At 44.3% G+C, this 22,577-nt stretch overlaps 1 protein-coding gene across 3 annotated transcripts in view; it reads right to left on the minus strand.

The window, feature by feature from the left end:
- HGF (hepatocyte growth factor) overlaps nt 1-22,577 on the minus strand; it is a 258,626-nt gene that overhangs the window by 85,102 nt on the left and 150,947 nt on the right. For all 3 annotated transcript variants that reach the window (XM_073652311.1, XM_073652310.1, XM_073652313.1), the window contains exon 9: nt 15,635-15,762. In XM_073652311.1, the coding sequence (XP_073508412.1) occupies nt 15,635-15,762 (128 nt within the window). The remainder of the gene's footprint in view (nt 1-15,634; nt 15,763-22,577) is intronic.

Here is a 22,577-nt window from a genome sequence, read left to right on the forward strand (position 1 = left end):
TGACCTCCAGCTGCAGCCGGCTTTGACATCTGCTGACATCACGACATGTCCATGCTGCAACCGAGGGTCCCTCTTCCGCATTCCACCAGTGGCTGCTGGGTTGTGGGTGGGGTTACCTCGCACATCACACCCAGCATCCATCACGTGCTCTCCCTCTCCCCATTCATTGGGAAAGCGCGCGGTGGATGCTGGGTGTGACGCAGGGAATAACCCCGACCACAACCCAGCAGCCACCGCGGGGACCCCAGCGCTGAGTCACGCCTCACTTGACGTGACGTCAGCAGGGGTCACGTGCTGCCTGTGAGCAGCCACCGATAGCGCCGCTCACAGGCAGAAACAGCACCAGGAGGTAATTAGAAAGAAGCTTCTATTTATCATTAAAACACATTGTCATATTTTTAAAAATTATGGACAACCCTTTTAATGTCTATTTGAACTGAACAGAAAAAGTTATGGCCCTTGGAAGAAGAGGAGCAAAAATAGAAAATGCAAAAATAGAAATTGGCCATGTCGGAGAGGGGATAAAACTTTAGGCAAGATTCACTTTTTAATCTAGCAATGTTCATACTCACCATTTCTATCGTGAAAAAATTAAGACATTTACTCATGTCCAGAAATATTGCTTACCTGCAGATATAGGTTTATTCTCCAGATAAATAACCTTAAAATCAAGTTAGGCTTTCTTACTGACACTGCGGTTACAGGGAGAAAATTAACTTTTGTCCTCTTTGCAGCTGACCCCTTCCAGTCATAGAGGTGTTGCACTATGCTGTGAGTGCACTGTAATCACTTTCTGGAGCTTTGATTGAAAGTGCCTGGAGTGATTACAGCCGCGCTCATAGTATAGTGAGCTGTGACTGTAACCTCTCCCTCCATCGTCCCTATACCTGGAAGTTAGCGGCTGCAGGGAGGATATGTTTGTTTTATCCATGTAACCACGGCTCCAGGAAGGCAGCTGAACTATTCCTCAACATTCAATCCTGTATCTCCAAACACAGACAGCCACCCCATACTCTCTCCTACTCCCACCTGCTAACACTTTCTCTGCTCCTCCTCACTGCCGGCGACATGTCTCCAAATCCTGGTCCTCCTCGCCATATCCCCACAGTCACTTCTACCTCCTATCCATGACCTACCACAAACTCTTGCAACCTTTCTAACCTCATACCCATCCACCTAATCCCGGCTTCCCCAGTTGCACTAACAAGAGCTCTGTGGAACGCTCACTCTGTCTGCAACAAACTTTCCTACATCCATGACCTTGTCATTAATAACAAACTTTTCTTCCTCGCCATCATCGAAACCTGGCTCACCCCCTCTGACACAGCCTCCCCAGCCGCACTTTCATATGGCGGATTCCACCTTTCTCACACCCCCCGACCGAGCAGCAAACATGGTGAAGCCATAGGTTTTCTCCTATGAGATACCTGCGCCTTCACCCAAATCCCACTACCGCCCTCCATCACTCTCCCTTCTTTTGAGGTACACTGTGTGCGCATCTACTCCCCCTCCAACTGGCTGTCATTTACCGCCCCCCAGGGCCAGCCACCACTTTCTTTGACCACTTCACCACCTGGCTGCCTCACTTCCTTTCCACTAACATCCCCATTATTATCATGGGAAACTTCAACATCCCCATTGACACATCCCACCCGTCTGTCTCTAAGCTTCTATCCCTCACTTCCTCCTTCGGCCTTGCTCAATGGTCTTCAGCCCCCACCCACAAAGATAGCCACACACTGGACTTCATCTTCACCCGCCTCTGTTCCCTATCTAACCTCTTTAACTCTCCTCTCCCTCTCTCTGACCACAACATACTTACATTGTCTTCCCTCTCCTGTCCAACAATCCCCATTTCACAAACTTGCACACCCTCGCAGAAACCTCAAACACCTTGACCTACACTCACTCTCTGAATCCCTCCTCCCTCTTCCAGACATACATTTCTTACATGACGCAGATATTGCTTCTGCTTTATATAACACCACAACAGTTGCAGTTCTCAACTAGGTCGCCCCTCTCACACATTCCAAAGCTCGCACATTCAATAGGCAACCCTAGCACACCAACATGAGTAAAGAACTGTGACGGGCCTCCAGGGTTGCTGAGCGGATATGGAAAAGTTCCCACTCCAACGCGCACTTTATCACATTCAAGCAATCCCTTACTATTTTCAAGTCCACACTCACAGCAGCAAAACAAACCTACTTCTCAGCTCTCATATCCTCCCTGTTTCACAACCCTAAACAACTATTCAACACTTTAAATTCTCTCCTCCATCTTCCAGGGCCTCCTCCCTCTCCTCTCATCTCAGCTGAAGAGTTTGCCTTATTCTTCAAGCAGAAGATTGACAACATCAGACAAAGCTTTTGCCTAAAGTCCCCACAGCCCCTCCTCATATCTACTCAACCCTCCTCCTCCAAACCCAACTTCTCCACCATTACAGAAGATCAAGTCTCATCTTTACTCTCCAAATCACACCTCACCACCTGCGAACTTGACCCAATCCCATCCCACCTCATCCCTAACCTTACCACAGTCTTCATCCCAACCCTAACCCACCTCTTCAACTTGTCACTAACAACCGGTGTCTTCCCCTCATGTTTCAAACACGCCTCAATCACACCCATCCTCAAAAAGCCCTCCCTTGACCCATCCTCTTCGACTAGCTATCGCCCCATATCACTTCTCCCCTATGCCTCAAAACTACTGGAACAACACATCCATCCACCTTGAACTGTCCAATTCTCCTCATGCTCCCTCTTCAACCGCATACAATCTGGCTTCCGACCGCATCACTCCACTGAAACTGCCCTGACTAAAGTCACCAACAACCTACTAACCGCCAAATCCAAGCAAGACTACTTTGGTTTCCTCCTCCTGGACCTGTCATCTGCCTTCGACACAGTCGACCATTCCCTCTAACTACAGATTCTCTCATCTCCTGGCTAGAGATGAGCGTTGTTCTACTCGAACTGTTCGCCAATCTCAAATTCGAGCTGTTTTGGGCGGTGTTCGAGCCGTTCGGCGAACACGAAGAATTTGAGAAAAATTCGGCTGTTCGAGGTTATGTTCGATAACTGTTCGTGCACCAAAATCATAACTGGATTTTTTCTCAGTAATGATGAAAATTAATGTTAATACGCAGTTTGAGTGTACAGCGGGGCGGGGGGAGGGGCAGGGGATGGATCTCTGCAGGAACAATGAAGATCTCCATTTTTTTTTCTCTTTCCCGCATTTGCAGTGGGGAGGTGCAATCTGTCAGCCTATCAGCAGCGCACACACGGAGCGAAGTGCTTTTTTTCACACAAGAAAGGGCATGTGTCATTGGCAGTGTATGTCACATGTCCTTGCCCTATAAGACCAAGCCATTTTCCCCGTCGCCACCATTTTATCACTGCTGCAGCTGCGTGTTAGACGGCACCGCTGTTGCTGTGTGCGCTATACCTTGTTAATTTCAAGCCAATTTTCGCACAAATATACAGATAGCTTGGGAGTAGGGAATAGTTGTGATTGCAGTCCTTTTAAGGACTAGGTTACAGCATTTCCTACGACTTTTATCAGGGAGGTCTGTGCTCTTAAATAGATAGGTTGTGGGAGTAAAGACTAATTGTAATTGGAGTCCTTTTCAGGACTAGGTTACATCAGTTCCTATCAGTTTTTGCCAGGCAGGTCTGTGCCAGTGCTGTGCAAGTTTTTTTCACAGCATTTGGCTGAATCTAGCAAAGCTAATCCTTTTTGGCCTATTGCAGAGTGTGTTAGTCAGTGGAGAAGCCTATCTGTGTTGCAAGATATACCACCTGTGTATAGAATACCAATTTTTTTACTGCACCTAGTGAAGTAAAATCTTTTGGGCATAGCATCATTCTATTAGTCCATCTATACTGACCTCCATCAGGTTGCAAATTAAAACTAATTTTTATCTGCATCTACAGTACCTCTGAAAAAATATTTCTGCTTCTAGCTGTGTGTGGGACTTGTTGTATTAGTCCATCTATACTGACCTCCATCAGGTTGCAAACTGAATATATTTTTTTCCTGCATCTACCTCTGAAAAAATATTGGGCTTCTAGCTGTGTGTGGGTCTTGTTCTATTAATCCATCTATACTGACCTCCATCAGGTTGCAAACTGAATATAATTTTTTTCTGCATCTAGCTCTGAAAAAATATTTGGCCTTCTAGTAGTGTGTCGGACTTTCTCTATTAGTCCATCTATACTGACCTCCATCAGGTTGCAAACTGAATATAATTTTTTTCTGCATCTAGCTCTGAAAAAATATTTGGCCTTCTAGTAGTGTGTCGGACTTTCTCTATTAGTCCATCTATACTGACCTCCATCAGGTTGCAAATTAAAACTAATTTTTATCTGCATCTACAGTACCTCTGAAAAAATATTTGGGCTTCTAGCTGTGTGTGGGACTTGTTGTATTAGTCCATCTATACTGACCTCCATCAGGTTGCAAACTGAATATATTTTTTTCTGCATCTACCTCTGAAAAAATATTGGGCTTCTATCTGTGTGTGGGACTTGTTGTATTAGTCCATCTATACTGACCTCCATCAGGTTGCAAACTGAATATATTTTTTTCTGCATCTACCTCTGAAAAAAATATTGGGCTTCTAGCTGTGTGTGGGTCTTGTTCTATTAATCCATCTATACTGACCTCCATCAGGTTGCAAACTGAATATAATTTTTTTCTGCATCTAGCTCTGAAAAAATATTTGGCCTTCTAGTAGTGTGTCGGACTTTCTCTATTAGTCCATCTATACTGACCTCCATCAGGTTGCAAATTAAAACTAATTATTATCTGCATCAACAGTACCTCTGAAAAAATATTTGGGCTTCTAGCTGTGTGTGGGACTTGTTGTATTAGTCCATCTATACTGACCTCCATCAGGTTGCAAACTGAATATATTTTTTTCTGCATCTACCTCTGAAAAAATATTGGGCTTCTAGCTGTGTGTGGGACTTGTTGTATTAGTCCATCTATACTGACCTCCATCAGGTTGCAAACTGAATATATTTTTTTCTGCATCTACCTCTGAAAAAATATTGGGCTTCTAGCTGTGTGTGGGTCTTGTTCTATTAATCCATCTATACTGACCTCCATCAGGTTGCAAACTGAATATAATTTTTTTCTGCATCTAGCTCTGAAAAAATATTTGGCCTTCTAGTAGTGTGTCGGACTTTCTCTATTAGTCCATCTATACTGACCTCCATCAGGTTGCAAACTGAATATATTTTTTTCTGCATCTACCTCTGAAAAAATATTTGGCCTTCTAGTAGTGTGTCGGACTTTCTCTATTAGTCCATCTATACTGACCTCCATCAGGTTGCAAATTAAAACTAATTTTTATCTGCATCTACAGTACCTCTGAAAAAATATTTGGGCTTCTAGCTGTGTGTGGGACTTGTTGTATTAGTCCATCTATACTGACCTCCATCAGGTTGCAAACTGAATATATTTTTTTCCTGCATCTACCTCTGAAAAAATATTGGGCTTCTAGCTGTGTGTGGGTCTTGTTCTATTAATCCATCTATACTGACCTCCATCAGGTTGCAAATTCAAAATAATTTTTTTCTGCATCTAACCCAGCCAATAGTTTTGGCCTAATACCACAGTTTGGCCACTCAGCTCTGCTCGGTTACCATCCATTGTTTTTTTGTGCAAACAACTCCAGAGTTGTGAATTAGTTAACCACCAAAATGAGTGGAAAAAGGCCTGCTGCTGGTGGAAAGGGGAATAGGCGTGTTGGGAAGGGGAAAAAAGGTTGTGTCCGTGGGGTAGGTGTTAAAGCAACAGTAACATCTGCAGAAGAAAGACCATCTTCCAGCCAAACTAAAATGTCTACTTCTTTTAGCGGACAATGTGATAAGATCCCTTTCTTACGGCCACGCCAATCGCTACAAATTCCAGATGAGGCACAAAAACAGCAGGTGCTTCAACGGATATCAAGTGCTCCTTTAAGTGGGCTCTCCTCCACATCAACTTCAACATCACAAATACTCCAGTCCTCAAAGGTGTTACCCAAATCGCACTTGCTTCCTCACAGCTCCCAAATCTCCAGCTGCCCGTCTGAGTATGAGGTAGAACAGATGGTTGAGTCTGCAGAGCTGTTTACTCATACTATAGCCTGGGAATCAGAGGTCGACTCCAGCGCTTCTGTGAATCCAGACGAGGAAATGATCTGCACTGATGCCCAGAATCTTTATGAGTCGGATCCAGGACCAGACGCAGAAGGTTCTGACCATAATGTAGACCCTCATTCCCAAACTGTAACTCCTGTTGGTGGAGACAATGAGGAAGACGATGATAAGACTCAAATACCTGATTGGAGCGACAACTTTAGTTTTTTGTCAGGGCAGGAACAGGTTGGCTCTGAGGACGACGGGTGTGATAACGCACAGGGTGATGATGATGAGGTCGGAGATCCCACTTACTGTCAACCCACAGTCAGCCAAGAGATGAGGTCAGCAGAGGAGGTGGAGGAAGATGCTAGTGACGACGAGGTCAGGTTGCGCCTTCCTGGACAGAGACGTAGTACTGGAAGCACGTCAACAACTGCATCCTCAAACACAACTCTGCCTCTCACCACAAGTCGTGGTGGCTCTTCAGGTCGCATGGGTGCTAAGCCTTGCATAGCCTGGGCATTTTTTCAGATCGATAAAGATGACCCAACTCGTGTTATCTGTAACATTTGTCAGCAAAAGCTAAGTAGAGGCCAAAAAATACATAGTTTGAGTACTTCATGCATGAACCGGCACATGGACATGAAGCATAAGTTGCAGTGGGAAGCTCAGTGTGCTACAATGCGGCCTAGCCAGCCGGGCCAACCACCATCTGCCATATCTTGTGCATCCGCGGCCTCTTCATCCTCTGTGACTGGGGGGACAGCAGTCACACCTGTTTTGGGGCGCAGACCTGCCACCTCTTTACCCGCAACAGCCAGCGTGATTGGCAGGTCATCATTTTCTTTGGAGGTGGTAACACCAGCTGGTGTTGAGCGCTGTCCGATATCGATAGCACCACCTTTGGATCAAGGCAACCTAACATGTCCGCCTGCATCTTCCTCACAGACCGGCAGTTTGCCGGGGACACCCTTATCAACCCCGTCTAAGCACAATAGCCAGCCCTCGGTCCCTCAGATGTGGACAAGTTAAAGACCATTTCCTCCTAGCCATGAGAAAGCTAAGAGGTTGAATTTCACCATCTGCAAGCTCTTGGCTACAGAAATGCTGCCTTTCCGCCTGGTGGACACAGAGGATTTTCGAGACCTTATGTCCGTCGCAGTGCCCCAGTACCAGATGCCCAGTCGGCACTACTTCTCAAAGAAAGGTGTGCCTGCGCTCCACCAGCATGTCGCACATAACATCACCGCTTCTTTGAGAAACTCTGTGTGTGACAGGGTGCATTTCACCACAGACACTTGGACGAGTAGGCATGGACAGGGGCGTTACATGTCGCTGACTGGGCACTGGGTAACTATGGTGACAGCAGGACAAGGGGCTGCTGTCCAAGTCTTTCCGTCCCCACGAGTTGTGCGTCAATCCTCTTTATGTCAAAGTTCCTCCACTGCTTCTGCCTCCTCAACCTCCTCTCGGTCTTCCACCTGCACCCAAAGCCTGTCTGGTCATGCCACAAGCTTTCTAACTGCGCAGAAGGGATCCTGCACACCTCCTTACTATGCTGGCAGTAGGGCTCAACGTCATCAGGCGGTTTTTACATTGAAATGTCTGGGAAATGTGAGTCACACAGCTGAGGAGTTGTGGTCAGCTCTGGAGAACCAATTTCATGAATGGTTGTCTCCACTGGACCTGAAACCAGGGAAGGCCGTGTGCGACAATGCTGCAAACCTGGGTGCGGCCCTTCGCCGGGGCAATGTCACACACGTGCCTTGTATGGCTCACGTGTTGAACCTGGTTGTCCAGCAATTTTTAGCCCACTATCCCAGACTAGATGGCCTTCTGCAGAGGGCACGGTCGCTGTGTGCTCACTTCCGCCGTTCGCATCCCGCAGCTCAGCGACTTACATCTCTACAGAAGTCGTTGGGCCTGCCACTTCACCGGCTAAAATGCGATGTGCCTACCCGGTGGAATTCAACTCTGCACATGTTGCAGCGACTGTGGCAGCACCGACAAGCCCTGGTGCAATACGTTCTGACGTATAGCCTGGGCCAACGAGATTCAGAGGTGGGGCAAATCACGCTGGAGGAGTGGTCTCAGATCAGGGACCTATGCACCCTTCTGCACAGTTTTGAAATGGTGACGAAGATGTTTAGTGCTGACGATGCCATTATCAGCATGACTATTCCGGTGATTTACATGCTGGAGCACATGTTAAACAGAATTCGGAGTCAGGTGGTGGCACAAGAGGAGGTGGAGGAAGTAGAGGAGGAGGAGTTGTATGCGGAAGGGCTAACATCTGCAAGGTCCAGACGGTCGGCAGCACCAAGGCGGCAGGCATGTGAGGGTGGGGGAGATGGTTTTACCAGGGCGCATGGTAGCAGCCAAACTAGTGAGGAAGGTGCAGGAGCCCAGGAAGAAGTGGAGGACGAACTGATGGAATACTCATCAGATGAGGGAGACCTTGATCACATTTCTGTTGTGCGAGGTTGGGGGGAGAGGACAGAGGAAGGAAGCATGATTGTTACCTCGCCACCAACACAACAGGGACTTGGTGCTCCTGGATGCGCAACACACATGAGTGCCTTTTTGCTGCACTACCTGCAACATGACCCTCGAATTGTGAGAATTAGAAATAATCCTGACTACTGGGTTGCCACACTGTTAGATCCCCGGTACAAAAGTAAATTTGCAGAAATTATTCCTGCCATAGAAAGGGATGCACGCATGCAGGAGTATCAGCAGAGACTGTTGCAGAATCTTACATGTGCTTTTCCACAAAATACCAGTGGTGCACGTAGTGAATCTCACAGTTCCAACTTGCCAACCGTGGGACCGTCAAGTGTTCAGCACTCAAACCGTAACAGAACCACAGTATCTGCTGGTAACATCAATTTTGCAGAATCATTTCACCACTTTTTTAGCCCATCCTTTGCAAGGCCACAGGAGACAAGAAGTCTGACACATAGTCAACGCCTAGAGACGATGGTACAGGAGTATCTCCATGTAAACATTGAAGCCACGACTGTGTCACTGGACCCTTGCTCTTTTTGGGCTTCCAATCTGGATAAATGGCCGGAGCTAGCCACTTACGCCTTGGAGATCTTGTCATGCCCCGCAGCCAGCGTTCTGTCTGAACGTGTGTTCAGCGCTGCTGGTGGTGTGCTGACAGATAAGCGCACGCGGCTCTCCACTGATAATGTAGACAGACTCACGTTCATAAAGATGAACAAATCATGGATCCGAAACGACTTTTCTACCCCTGTGTCATCCTGGGGAGAGTAAAAGCTTGATGATTGGTTAAAATCACCCTACCAACCGTTTTAAGCTTTCAAATTACTAATCATGTTTATCTGTATCTTGACTGGAAAATAATTTGGGCTTTGTAGCAGTGTGCAGCACTGATCCTATTAGGCCATCTATACTAAAGCTTCACCAGATTTAAAATTAAAAATAATTTTTAGCTGCATCTAGCCCGGAAAATAATTTTGGGGCTCCGAGATGCGCAAGGCACATAAGTGCCTTCTTGCTGCACTACCTGCAGCATGACCCTCATATTGTCAGAATTCGAAGTAATCATGACTACTGGGTTGCCACACTCTTAGATCCCCCAAACTTTTCGATCAACCTTTTCATTTTAATAAAGACCAAAAAAATGGTCATTTTTGAAATTATAAGCATTAGCAGGTTGTTAGAAACTGAAATCAAACAGTTTTCAACTCAAAACTTTATTCTAGGTGATGTTACATTTTCACATAGGACCCCTTGTTCGAAAGGAGCTTCTGAACTCTCTCGTCCATTGAATTTGTCAGGTTTTGGATGGTTTCTGCTTCAATTGTTTTGCATGAGGACAGAATACCTTCCCAGAGCTGTTGCTTAGATGTGAACTGCCTCCCGCCATCATAGACACTCCTTTTAATGATGCTCCAAAGGTTCTGAATGGGGTAGAGGTCCGGGGAGCATGGGGGTCACACCATAAGTTTGTCCCCTTTTATGCCCATATCAGCCAGAGATGCAGATGTTTTATGTGCAGCATGAGATGGTGCATTATCATGCAGAAAAATGATCTTGCTGTGAAATACACGGTTCTTCTTCTTGAACCATGGCAGGAAGTGCTGTTTGAGAAAATCCACATACATTATGGAGTTCATCTTTAGCGCCTTCAGGGATCCTAAAGGGGCCGACAATCTCTCTCCCCATGATTCCAGCCCAAAACATTACTCCACCTCCTCCTTGTTGGCGCTGTAGCCGTGTTTGCGTGGGGTGTCCATCAACCAGCCATCCTCCACTCCATCCATCTGGACCATCGAGCGCTGCACGGCACTCATCCGTGAACAAAACAGTTTTGAAATCAGTCTTCATGTAATGTTTGGCCCACTGGAGCCGTTTCTGCTTGTGTGAAGTGGATAGAGGAGGTCGACAGGATGGCGCATGCACAGCTGCAAACCTCTGAAGGACCCTGCATCTTGTTGTTCGGGGGACGTTGGAGGCACAAGCAGCTTCAAAAACTTGTCTGCTGCTATGACAAGGCTTTTTTGCCGCTGCTCTTTCAACCTGACGTAATTGCCTGTAGGAAAGAGTCCTCAATTTGCCCTTATCAGCACGCACACGTGTGTACAGTGAATCAGCTACATACTTCTTGATTGCCAAGACACTTCATCCTGATCATCGCACAATGTTGATTGTAGTCATGCCTTGACCTAAACACTCCACAATTTGTTGCTTCTCAGCAGCCGACACATCCTTTTTCTTTCCCATTTTGGCAGAAAATGTAGGCTGCTTAATAATGTGAGAGAGCCTTCTTAAGTAGTCTTGCCTTTCATTGGACACACCTGCCAAACTAATTAGCACAGGTGTCTGCAAGTGCTTACAGTGATATAAAGAGCCCTGACACACATCACCATCAATGAGTTTAACTGACAAACAAACAAATTCTTCCCTTATCACTCCTAAACACTTTTTGCATAATAATTTGGAACGCAGTGTACATGTGCTTTTCCACAAAACACCAGTGGTTCACGTAGTGAATCTTACAGTTCTAACTTGCCAACCGTGGTCTGTATGGAGTTGTTCAATAAAGGGCCCAAAATTAAGATAACATAGATGGGAGAGGTCTCTATGAATAGGAATTCCTAAGTATTTGATACCCTGTGAGGGCCAGGCAAAGGGAAAGTTGGACTGGATGGAATCCTATATGGATTTGGGGAGGGAGACATCGAGGGCCTCAGACTTCGCTGCATTGATTTTAAAATTTTACCATGTAACAAAGTGATCTATTTCAGCCATAACAGCATGGATGGATATATGTGATTGAGTGATATATACTAGGACATCATCAGCAAATAGAGAGCACTTGTACTCGGTGCCTCCCACCTCAATCCACCTAATATTGGGGTTATGGCGAATTGATGAGAGCAGGTGCTCCGTCACTAGGATGTATAAGAGAGGGGACAGAGGACATCACTGCCTTGTCCCATTGGTGATTGTGAAAGGTGATGAAAATGTTCTGACGCACCCCCTGGGCCTTGGGACACCCGGAGCCGGACCCTTTTTGGTGGATGCTGGTGGTTGTAGTCTTCGTGGCGGCGACCCGGTTCCGTGGCTCAGGGCGGTCAAACCAGTGGTGGAACTATTTATGTGGTTTTGATGTTTAAATGTCCGACTACGCCACCCGTGGATTGCGGTCAGAGTGAACCGCCGCTACAGGGCAGACCGCTGAGGCTGGTGTTGTGGGTGCAGCAGAGCGTAGCATAACTCCCCACGGGAGGAGTATAGCCTCAGGGCAGTGTATGCGGAGGATGGGGGTGATGATGCAGGGCAGCAGCAGTAACGACACGGAGTCAGTGATGCAGTTCAGGGCCTTTACTCACAGTTCTTATTATCCAGACCACGTCTGCAGGTAACGGCTGCCCACGTCGTACTGTGCTCACCAGGTGAGGGGCTCAGACAACTCCCAGATAACTTTGGAGCACTTCACAGGACCCCCTTTGTGTGTCCTTTGTCTGGCCTTTCTTACCAACCCTTCTGTCCGGCTGCCTCGGGCCTCCTCTTGGTAAACTTGGCGCCAGTTTCCCTGACCCTATGTGGTGCCTTCCTAGCGGGTGTAGCGAGGGGCTGCGCCACATAAAATGTCAGAGCCTCCAGTTTCTAGCTGAGGGTCGTTTCCTGCCTCCACTAGTTCGGGGACCGGTCTCCCCCTTTGGCCTGACCCCTCCATGCAGGTGGATTCGGGCGTGCGGTGGTGACTCGCCCGTCCGCACCCCTGGGATCCCTTCATTCCTCGTTCCTGGAGCCTTCTCCGCTCCTCTTCCTTCCTTCTCCCTCTTCCAGGCCTGGGCCTCTGTTACTAGGCCCGCCTCCGGAGCAGAGCTCATGCAGAGCCCCTGCTCCCTGCCACTTCTGTTCAGACTTCTCTGCACTGAACTAAGATGGTGCCCACCTTCTATACTCCCTTCTCAATGCACCCAGGAACTGCTTCCTCCCTGCTCCTGCACTACAGGGTTCCCCTTCCTCAGTGTTCCCTCCCCCCACTCCAGCCAGGGACAGGGACTGTCGTGCCCATCTCAGGGGCATATTGGTCGCCCTGCCCCACGGCAATGTGGTGTAATGCATGCAGGTGTCGGGTCCTGATCCACACTCCATCCTTACCTGAGAGTGAGATATCACACCTCTGGGTGAGGTGCAATACGTCTGTAGCAACCGAGCCCTCAGGGTGCTACAGTTCCATTTATCTTCAGCCTAGGTGACGTATTGCGATACAGGGCCGTGATTTTGGCTATAAAAGGGTCCCCTAGACCCCTACCCCAAGCTTTTTAAGAGAATCATATATGGCGTGCCAGGAGACTCTATGGAATGCTTTCTCAGCATCCAACGAGAGTATCTAATTACAAATTTTTAACTGCATCTAGCCCAGGAAATACTTTGTGCCTAGTAGCAGTGTCTGCTAGTCAGCGGATTATCCCGGCTGTTAAGCAAGCTGCACCACCTGTAGTTTAGACACTTAATTTTTTCAAAGGAAATGCTTCGGGACCATGGGATACTTAGTGAAGAGCATCAGGAGGCACCCCAAGGCATAGGGGCTGGGACTGGCAGTAGGATGCCTTGCGGTGGACAGCCGAGCTCGATCCTTATAAAAGCTTTTTAACTGCAGCAGCTTTAGTGGACGCTACTGGAGCTGGAATTACCGCGGCTGCTGGCATGAGACTTGCCCTCCAATAGATCCTTGTAAATGGATTTAAAGTGTATTCATTCAAATTAGAGAGACAATTTAAATTAAAAAGCTTAGAGCTGCCTCCACCACAGGGGGGCTCGCTCGACCCACCAGCGGACAGGCACCAGTATTGGGAGAGGGGGGCTGGCCGTCAGGGTTCACCGCGGCTCTGGCACGGGCAGGAGCGGACTGGCCGTGTCGGCTTCTCACTTTTTGGATTTTAGAAGGGCATGACATGCCTATATCTGTGTCTCCCCCTCCTTTTACTCCTCCACCTCTTTTATTTTCGCATGACTATATGTACTTGTCACTTTTCCATGTGTTAGTTATGTCTTCTGAGCAGTTTGTCAGCTTTTGGACACCTTTGAAGGTGTTTTCTATGTGTTTCTATGTGTTTTTGTTTGCCTGCCATTGGTTTTAACGGTGTTCGAAGGTGTTCGACGAACAGTTCGACGAACAGTTCGGCGAACACACGGGTGTTCGACGAACCGAACCGAACTCGAACACTACGGGGGTGGCTCAACACTACTCCTGGCATCACAGACTTGGCCCTCTCTTGGATCTTCTCATACCTAACAGACCGGGACATTAAGCGTCTCCCACTCACATACCACCTCCTCCTCTCACGCCCTATCTGTCGGCGTGCCCCAAAGCTCAGTCCTAGGACCCCTGCTCTTCTCCATCTACACTTTTGGCCTGGGACAGCTCATAGAGTCTCATGGCTTTCAATACCACCTCTTTGCTGATGACACACAGATCTACCTCTCTGGACCCGATATCAACTCCTTACTAACCAGAATCCCACAATGTCTGTCCGCTATTTCATCCTTCTTCCCTGATAGATTTCTAAAACTTAACATGGAAAAAACTGAATTCATCATCTTTCCCCCACCTCACTCAATCACCCCCATCTGACCTATCATTCAAAGAAAACAGCTGCCAGCTCTCCCCAGTCCTACAAGCTCGCTGCCTCGGGGTAACCCTGGACTCTAATCTCTCCTTCAAACCACATATCCAAGCCGTTTCCACTTCCTGCCGACTCCAACTCAAAAATATCTCCTGAATCCGCACATTCCTCAGCCAAGACTCTGCAAAAACACTTGTGCATGCCCTCATCATCTCCCGCCTCGACTACTGCAATCTCCTGCTCTGTGGCCTCCCTTCTAACACTCTTGCCCCCCTCTAGTCTACCCTAAACTCTTCTGCCTGACTAATCCACCTGTCCCCCCACTATTCCCCGGCCTCTCACCTCTGTCAATCCCTTCACTGGCTCCCCATTGCCCAGAGACTCCAGTTCAAAACCCTAACCCCGGCATACAAAGCCATCCACAACCTGTCTCCCCCATACACCTGTGACCTAGTCTCACAGTACATAGTAACATAGTTTTTCAGGTTGAAGGAAGACTAAGTCCATCTAGTTCAATCCATAGCCTAACATGTTGATCCAAAGGAAGGCAAAAAAAAAACATGTGGCAAACACTAAGCTCCACATTGGGGAAAAAAAATCCTTCCCGATTCCATAAGGCAATCAGACTAGTTCCCTGGATCAATGCCCTATCAAGGAATCTAGTATATATAACTTGTAATATTATACTTTTCAAGAAAGGCATTCATACCCTTCTTAAATTTTAGTAGTAAATCACCATGCGGCAGAGAGTTCCATAGTCTCACTGATCATACAGTAAAGAATCCGCCTCTGTGACGTACCTGCACGCAACCTCTGATCCTCACAAGATCTCCTTCTCTACTCCCCTCTTATCTCCTCTTCCCACAATCGCATACAAGATTTCTCCCGTGCATCTCCCCTACTATGGAACTCTCTACCTCAACATATCAGACTCTCACCTACTGTGGAAACCTTCAAAAGAAACCTGAAGACCCACCTGTTCCGACAAGCCTACAACCTGCAGTAACCACCGCTCCACCACATTGCTGCACGACCAGGTCTACACTCACTTACTGTATCCTCACCCATCCCTTGCAGACTGTGAGCCCTCGCGGGCAGGGTCCTCTCTCCTCCTGTACCAGTCGCTGACTCGTTCTGTTAAGATTATTTTAAGTGTTTTTTGCTATGTATACCCCCTTTTTCACATGTAAAACGCCATGGAATAAATGGCGCTATAATAATAAAATATAATAATAATAATAACATGATTTTACCCTATTTACCTGCAAATTAACCCATTATCTCCAGGTAAATACCATTTCTAGATGTAACAGACTCTCCTTAAGTGAAATAATAAAGCTTTTCCATTTTAAATAACATACACAGAATCATAATAAAAAAGCATTAAGTTACCTTGATGACTAGAAGCTTCACATTTTGGGATTTGCGAACAGTGACCTATACGAACATTTGGATCTGTTGTGAAACACCATGGGTATTCTGAGCCATCTGGATTTCGGCAGTAATTTTCACTCAAATCCCTAGAATAAGGGTTTAAAGTACATCATTATATTATTTACCTGAGTAAGATATGATTATATCAGTAAATAAATATATTTTATTTTTACATAAAGGATATATTCAAAATGAGCTTATGAGGCCACATCTGTCTACTTTATGTTCATTATCAGCACTAATGTTTGCCTGTTAAACAAAACTCTCTTATAAAAAAGTAAACTAAGCCCAACTAAAGTGGAACAAAGAAGCAAAAATCCAGCATGACCATTATTTTGGCACTTTAGATTGTCTTGAGAAACTTTAATTATCCTAATAAATTATTACTTAGTAATATTACATTTATGTGGCATTTACTTTCCAATGAAAATAGCTACCAGTATTTGAGATGAGCAGATCTTTTGAAATTAAAATTCACTGACTTCGCCGGATTTTCCCCCAAAATTCGTTTTTTGGCGAATATACAACCCCTGACAAAAATTATGGAATCATCGGGCTCGGAGGATGTTCCTTCAGTTGTTTAATGTTGTTGAAAAAAAGCAGATCACAGACATTGCACAAAACTAAAGTAATTTCAAATGGCAACTTTAGGGCTTTAAGAAACACTAAAAGAAATCAAGGTAAAAAATGTGGTACTCAGTAAGGGTAATTTTTTTCAGACCAAGCAGAGGGAAAAAATTATGGAATCCCTCAATTCTGAGGAAAAAAATATGGAATCACCCTGTAAATTTTCATTTCCAAAACTAACACCTGCATCAAATTAGATCTTCTCGTTAGTCTGCATCTAAAAAGGAGAGCTGTTGCACTAAGTGGACTGACATAAATCATGGCTCCAACATGAGAGATGTCAATTGAAACAAAGGAGAGGATTATCAAACTCTTAAAAGAAGGTTAATCATCATGCAATGTTGCAAAAGATGTTGGTTGTTCACAGTCAGCTGTGTCTAAAATCTGGACCAAATACAAACAACATGAGAAGGTTGGTAAAGGCAAACATACTGGTAGACCAAGGAAGACATCAAAGCATCAAGACCGGAAACTTAAAGCAATATGTCTCCAAAACAGGAAAAGCACAACAAAACAAATAAGGAACGAATGGGAGGAAACTGGTGTCAATGTCTGTGACCGAACTGTAAGAAACCGCCTAAAGGAAATGGGATTTAAATACAGAAAACCTAAGCATAAGCCATCATTAACACCTAAACAGAAAAAAACAAGGTTACAATGGGCTAAGGAAAAGCAATTGTCGACTGTGGATGACTGGATGAAAGTCATATTCAGTGATGAATCGCGAATCTGCATTGGGCAAGGTGATGATGCTGGAACTTTTGTTTGGTGCCGTTCCAATGAGATTTATAAGGATGACTGCATGAAGAGAACATGCAAATTTCCACAGTCATTGATGATATGGGGCTGCATGTCAGGTAAAGGCATTGGGGAGATGTCTGTCATTACATCTTCAATAAATGCCCAAGTTTACATTGATATTTTGGACAGTTTTATTATCCCATCAATTGAAAGGATGTTTGGGGATGATGACATAATTTTTCAAGGTGATAATGCATCTTGCCATAGAGCAAAAACTGTGAAAACATTCCTTGAAAGAAGACACATAAGGTCAATGTCATGGCCTGCAAATAGTCTGGATCTCAATCCAATTGAAAATCTTTGGTGGAAGTTGAAGAAAATGGTCCATGACAAGGCTCCAACCTGCAAAGCTGATCAGGCAACAGCAATCAGAGAAAGTTGGAGCCAGATTGATGAAGAGTACTGTTTGTCACCCATTAAGTCCATGCCTCAGAGACTGCAAGCTGTTATTAAAGCCAGAGGTGGTGAAACAAAATACTAGTGATGTATTGGAGTGCTCTTTTGTGTGTTTGTTTTTCATGATTCCATAATTTTTTTCTCAGAATTGAGTGATTCCATATTTTTTTCCCTCTGCTTGGTCTGAAAAAAATTACCCTTACTGAGTACCACATTTTTTATCTTGATTTCTTTTAGTGTTTCTTAAAGCCCTAAAGTTGCCATCTGAAATTACTTTAGTCTTGTGCCATGTCTGTGATCTGCTTTTTTTCAACAACATTAAACAACTGAATGAACATCCTCTGAGCCCGGTGATTCCATAATTTTTGCCAGGGGTTGTATTTGCACAAATCTCAATAATGCAAAGCTTGTGATTTCTCAGAAAATACACATGGAGGAGAGAGAAAATACCCCACTGACCACAAGAGCTTCCACTTTACAGGGAAAAGAAAGAGGACCCTGTGATGCTGGAGTTGAAAAACGACTCTGCAGTACTAACTCTTCTCTACTGGGAGCCGCTGATCTGTGATGGCCCAGGTACTGACCACCACCGTACAAGATATGATAATCCATAAGATGTCATAACTGCAGGGTTTTATGGGGAAGCCTTCACGGCTATGCAAAATGATGTTGGCCTTCTATCCGATGCTTCAGTGCTGTGGGAAATAGTGCTGAGTAAATGCGTAATGATCGCTGCTGCAGAAAGTGTGACCGCGTCAGAGCCCGTACTGGAGGGGGGAGGTGCCAGCTCTAGCAGCTACAGCAAGTTAAATAAGTATTGAACATATCACCAATTTTCTAATTAAATATATTTCTAAAAGTGCTATTTCCATGAAATTTTCACCAGATATGGGTAACAATGGATCCAACCCACACAGTCAAAGAAATCAAACCATAGATGTCCATAAATTAAGTTAAGTGAAATAATGAGAAATCACACAGGCAAAAAGTATTGAACATATGATAAAAGAGAGGTGCAAAGAACCATGGAAAGACATAACACCAGCTGAAATCTATCAGTAAATATAAAGCAATCCTCCCACTTAGTGAAAAATATCAGCAGGTTCAACTGTTTGCCTATAAAAAGGAGTCTCATTACCAAGGTGCCACACAAGAAACATCTCATGATGAGTACAACCAGTGAACTGTCTCAATTTTCTGGCTTCTGTGCTGGCTATGGAAGAGGATGCCCCATGTCGTGGGAGCGAGAGAAAGTGAGTAGAATTATTATTTTTTTATATTTGTTGGGGTAAAACTGCACAACAGAGGCCCAAATTGGGGGGCATTTATACCAGGATTATTATTATTATTTATTATTATAGCGCCATTTATTCCATGGCACTTTACATGTGAAGAAGGGGTATACATACAAGAACAATTACAATAATCTTGAATACAATGTGACGGCGACTGGTACAGGAGGAGCGAGGACCCTGCCCGCGAGGGCTCACAGTCTACAAGGGAAGGGTGAGGATACAGTAGGTGAGGGTAGAGCTGGTCGTGCAGCATTATTTGTGGAGTGGTGGTTACTGCAGGTTGTAGGCTTGTCGGAAGAGGTGGGTCTTCAGGCTCTTTTTGAAGGATGGAGGACATATATTACTGGAAGGGGCCCAGGATGCGGGACATTATAGCAGGAAAAAGATACATTTTACAAGGAAAGGGCCTAGGATGGAGGACATTATACCAAGAAAGGGAGACATTATACCTTGACGGGGCCCAGGATAAAACATTATTACTGGAAGGGGTCAAGGATGGGGAACATTACACCAGGAAAAGGTCCATGTTGGAGTACATTATACCTGGAAAGGGCCCAGAATGTGTGACATTATTACAGGAAGGGGTCAGGATGGATGACATTATTACAGGAAGGGGCCAGGATGAGGGGCGTTATTACAGAAAAAGGGACAGGATAGAGGACATTATTACAGGATGGGGGACATTGCTACATGAGAGGGCGAACACGTATGTATTCACAGGATCTGTAACACCACAAGGGCCCATACATCTAACGAACATGTAGGGGGCCCAGGTCCAAATTTTGCATTGGGTCCATCAGATTCGGGTGCCGGGCAAGTTTTTGTTTTTTTTAGCAAACAACAAGTTCAGATCTGAAAATGCTCAAATTCACATGGAACCAAGAATTTCAGGAAATTTGACTCTAACTTGATCTTCCGCAGATTGCTCTGCTCATCTATAACCAGTATAGCAGTGGTCCTGCAATCTTGACCTTTCAACAGTCACTTACACCAGTTACTGTTTCAAAGATATCTTGCAAGCTAAATTCAGACATGTACTTACTTCAGTACTTAGATTGGCATTTATTATTGTTGACTAAGCTTAGTTTGTTACTATATAGTAATTTGTGTTTACTTTCTAGGTAAAAATACTGTATTGATCTAACAGTATCACTCACATAAATTGCACAGGTTTAATTTCATTATTTCATTACATAAGCCGTTTATACTATCTATACTTTATTTTAATACCTCTGCAAGAACATTTTTAATACAAATTAAGAAGAATAATCTACATGGTGAAGATTAAAAACCATCATCTTGCTTCAAAGACTCAAATTAATAATGGATGTGGGTAAAGTAATCTCTGCAAAATATCTACTAAAGCAAAGCCATAAAATTAATAATTTTCTATAAAATAACGATCTGATAAGAGATTTGGTGATTAAAAAACGTAGCTATGCTAGTATGCCAGAACCTATAAATCACTTTAAATATTTTGGGCAATTAACAGAGTGGTAACAACAATTCATAGAGAGCCTACAACCATTAAAAAAGATTGCATAAAAAAAATGGAAATAAAAATTCAGATCGACTTCTGGTAACCTTGTTGCGTGGGGATGATTGGAGGTGGAACATTTGCAAAAACAACTGGGTCATTTAAAAGCCATTGTGAGAGATTACCAACAACATTTAAATTGTTAAATTACAAGGATTAGCTCTAACTTTAGTCACTACTGTTAGAGGCAAATACTGGCAGTATAAAACAGCTGGCACCTGCCCAGGAGTGGGTTCAGCTGCTGTGTATACCTGCACTTGACATGAGATGTACCAGTGTATACTAGGTCAGGAAGGGGTTAAAGTCATCCAAAACTAAACAGGGTTGTCCCTTTTTAGTTAATCTTCATCACCAGGTGCAGTTTGGTATAAAAATACAAAGCACTGTACTCACTGCCCCTTGGTCCACCGCTGAATCTCTGCCACTGCTCCTGGTTTCTGCCACTGGCTCAAGCAAATGTCACATAGACAGTGCAGCAGCCAATCAGTGAGCAGCTGCCAATGTAGTCAGAATGTCCCGCTTAGAAATCCTGATCTCACTGATCAGTGCCACAATACTGATATGCCTCGCTGAGAATGCCAAATATCGATAGTACCGGTGACAATGCCAAATATTAATAGTACCGGTGAGAATGCCAAACACTGGTAGCAGTGGCGGAGACTCATCTGTGGAACCGGGGATCGTGCGCACAGCATCATTTGGATTTATTTTATACCAAAACATGCCCGAGGATGAAGATTTAATGAAAGGGAACATTCCTTAGGTTTTAGCTGCCATGATGGGTGGGGTTTAAGACTCTCTCTTTATGAAATGTGTGTTTCATTAAAGATATCAAGTGCTACCACTATGATTGATTTTTGAAAGATATCTCACAAATCTTTGTTAACACACATTAAACTCTTGTGGATTTAATAACACTTAATTATTGTACAGGTAAGATAAAGTGATATGTAGTTTTTAGCAGAGCCTTTCCCATGGAAGCGTGTAGCTTGCTCCAAGCAACGCAACAGTCCACTATCTATACATACAAAGCAATATATCATTCTCTATGTGACAGATATGTATGGTAACAAAATAAATGCTGCTAATAAATTAAGAACAAGCTATTTCTGCTCTAAGTTTGCATTATCTAGCTCCTCATTTATACCCTTAATGTTCAATATATAAATCCAACTACACTTCATCAATAGGTCCTGTTCATTCAGCTGCTTCCTCTCTCACTCTTTTTATATGAACTATGAACTGAACGCTGAAGAAAACTCATTATCTTATGTGCTACCTTTTTAAGCCCAGCAATGACCAGTTTTCTAAATTTTAATTTTTTTCATACAATTTTGTATATTGTGCACTGAAACAAGACTGCTCTCGTTCCCCCATGGGCATACATATCCCATACAGGGTGTACTCATATAACATATTTACAGAGTAGTTTTGCTTTGATGTGACTTGTGTAGCACATGACTCATTTTCCAGGTATGACTCCTTTTTTCTTCTTCACAGTTTGCAGATACCAAACACTTACATGCCTAGCAGCAACAATAAGGCCACATGCTTAAAATCTCTGGTAAAAAAAAATTACATTAACCTTGTTAAGATCCTGAAGCAATTGTATATTTTTGTGTGGTTGTAGTGATCTTCCTGAAATTAATTATTTGATTGTAGATAAATAGTTTTCACATTTTCTACTGGCTTTCCATTTTTTCCAGAGTTCCGTCCAAGCATGTTATGAACTAACATGATAGTTTGGCGCTCATTAAAATGAACAAGCATCTGTAAGTTTTTTAGGGGTAGGAAATTAGACTATGAACTCCACTGGGGCAAAAATTTTATGCACGAGTAAAATTCTTTTTAATCAATGAGTTATATTTTGGCACAAAAATAAGGACAATAAAATGTGAGAAATATGTTTCAAATTGTTCTGCTTCTGGCGGACGTTTAAGTTGATTGTTTCCTAGACTCACAAAGCAGTGTAATTTCCATGATATGACTACCATGCCAAACATACTAGTAGTTCCATCAATCATCAGTACATGGTACACAGCAAAAAAAACATATCTACCTAGATCGATCATTCTTGATGATGATATTAAAATATAAATGTAGGTTCATTTTTACTATTCTATTCATTTGGATATTAGAGTTGAGTCAGCAGTATAAACTAGCTAAAAGTTATGTGAACGTTTTTGGCAAAGACCAGAACGATCAGTAGAGACATGGATCATCTTGCATCGTTACTTCCAGAATT

The sequence above is a fragment of the Phyllobates terribilis genome, unplaced genomic scaffold (genome assembly GCF_046119375.1).
Source record: "Phyllobates terribilis strain yellow unplaced genomic scaffold, ASM4611937v1 Scaffold_11__3_contigs__length_659146591, whole genome shotgun sequence".
NCBI classification, from domain to species: Eukaryota; Metazoa; Chordata; class Amphibia; order Anura; family Dendrobatidae; genus Phyllobates; species Phyllobates terribilis.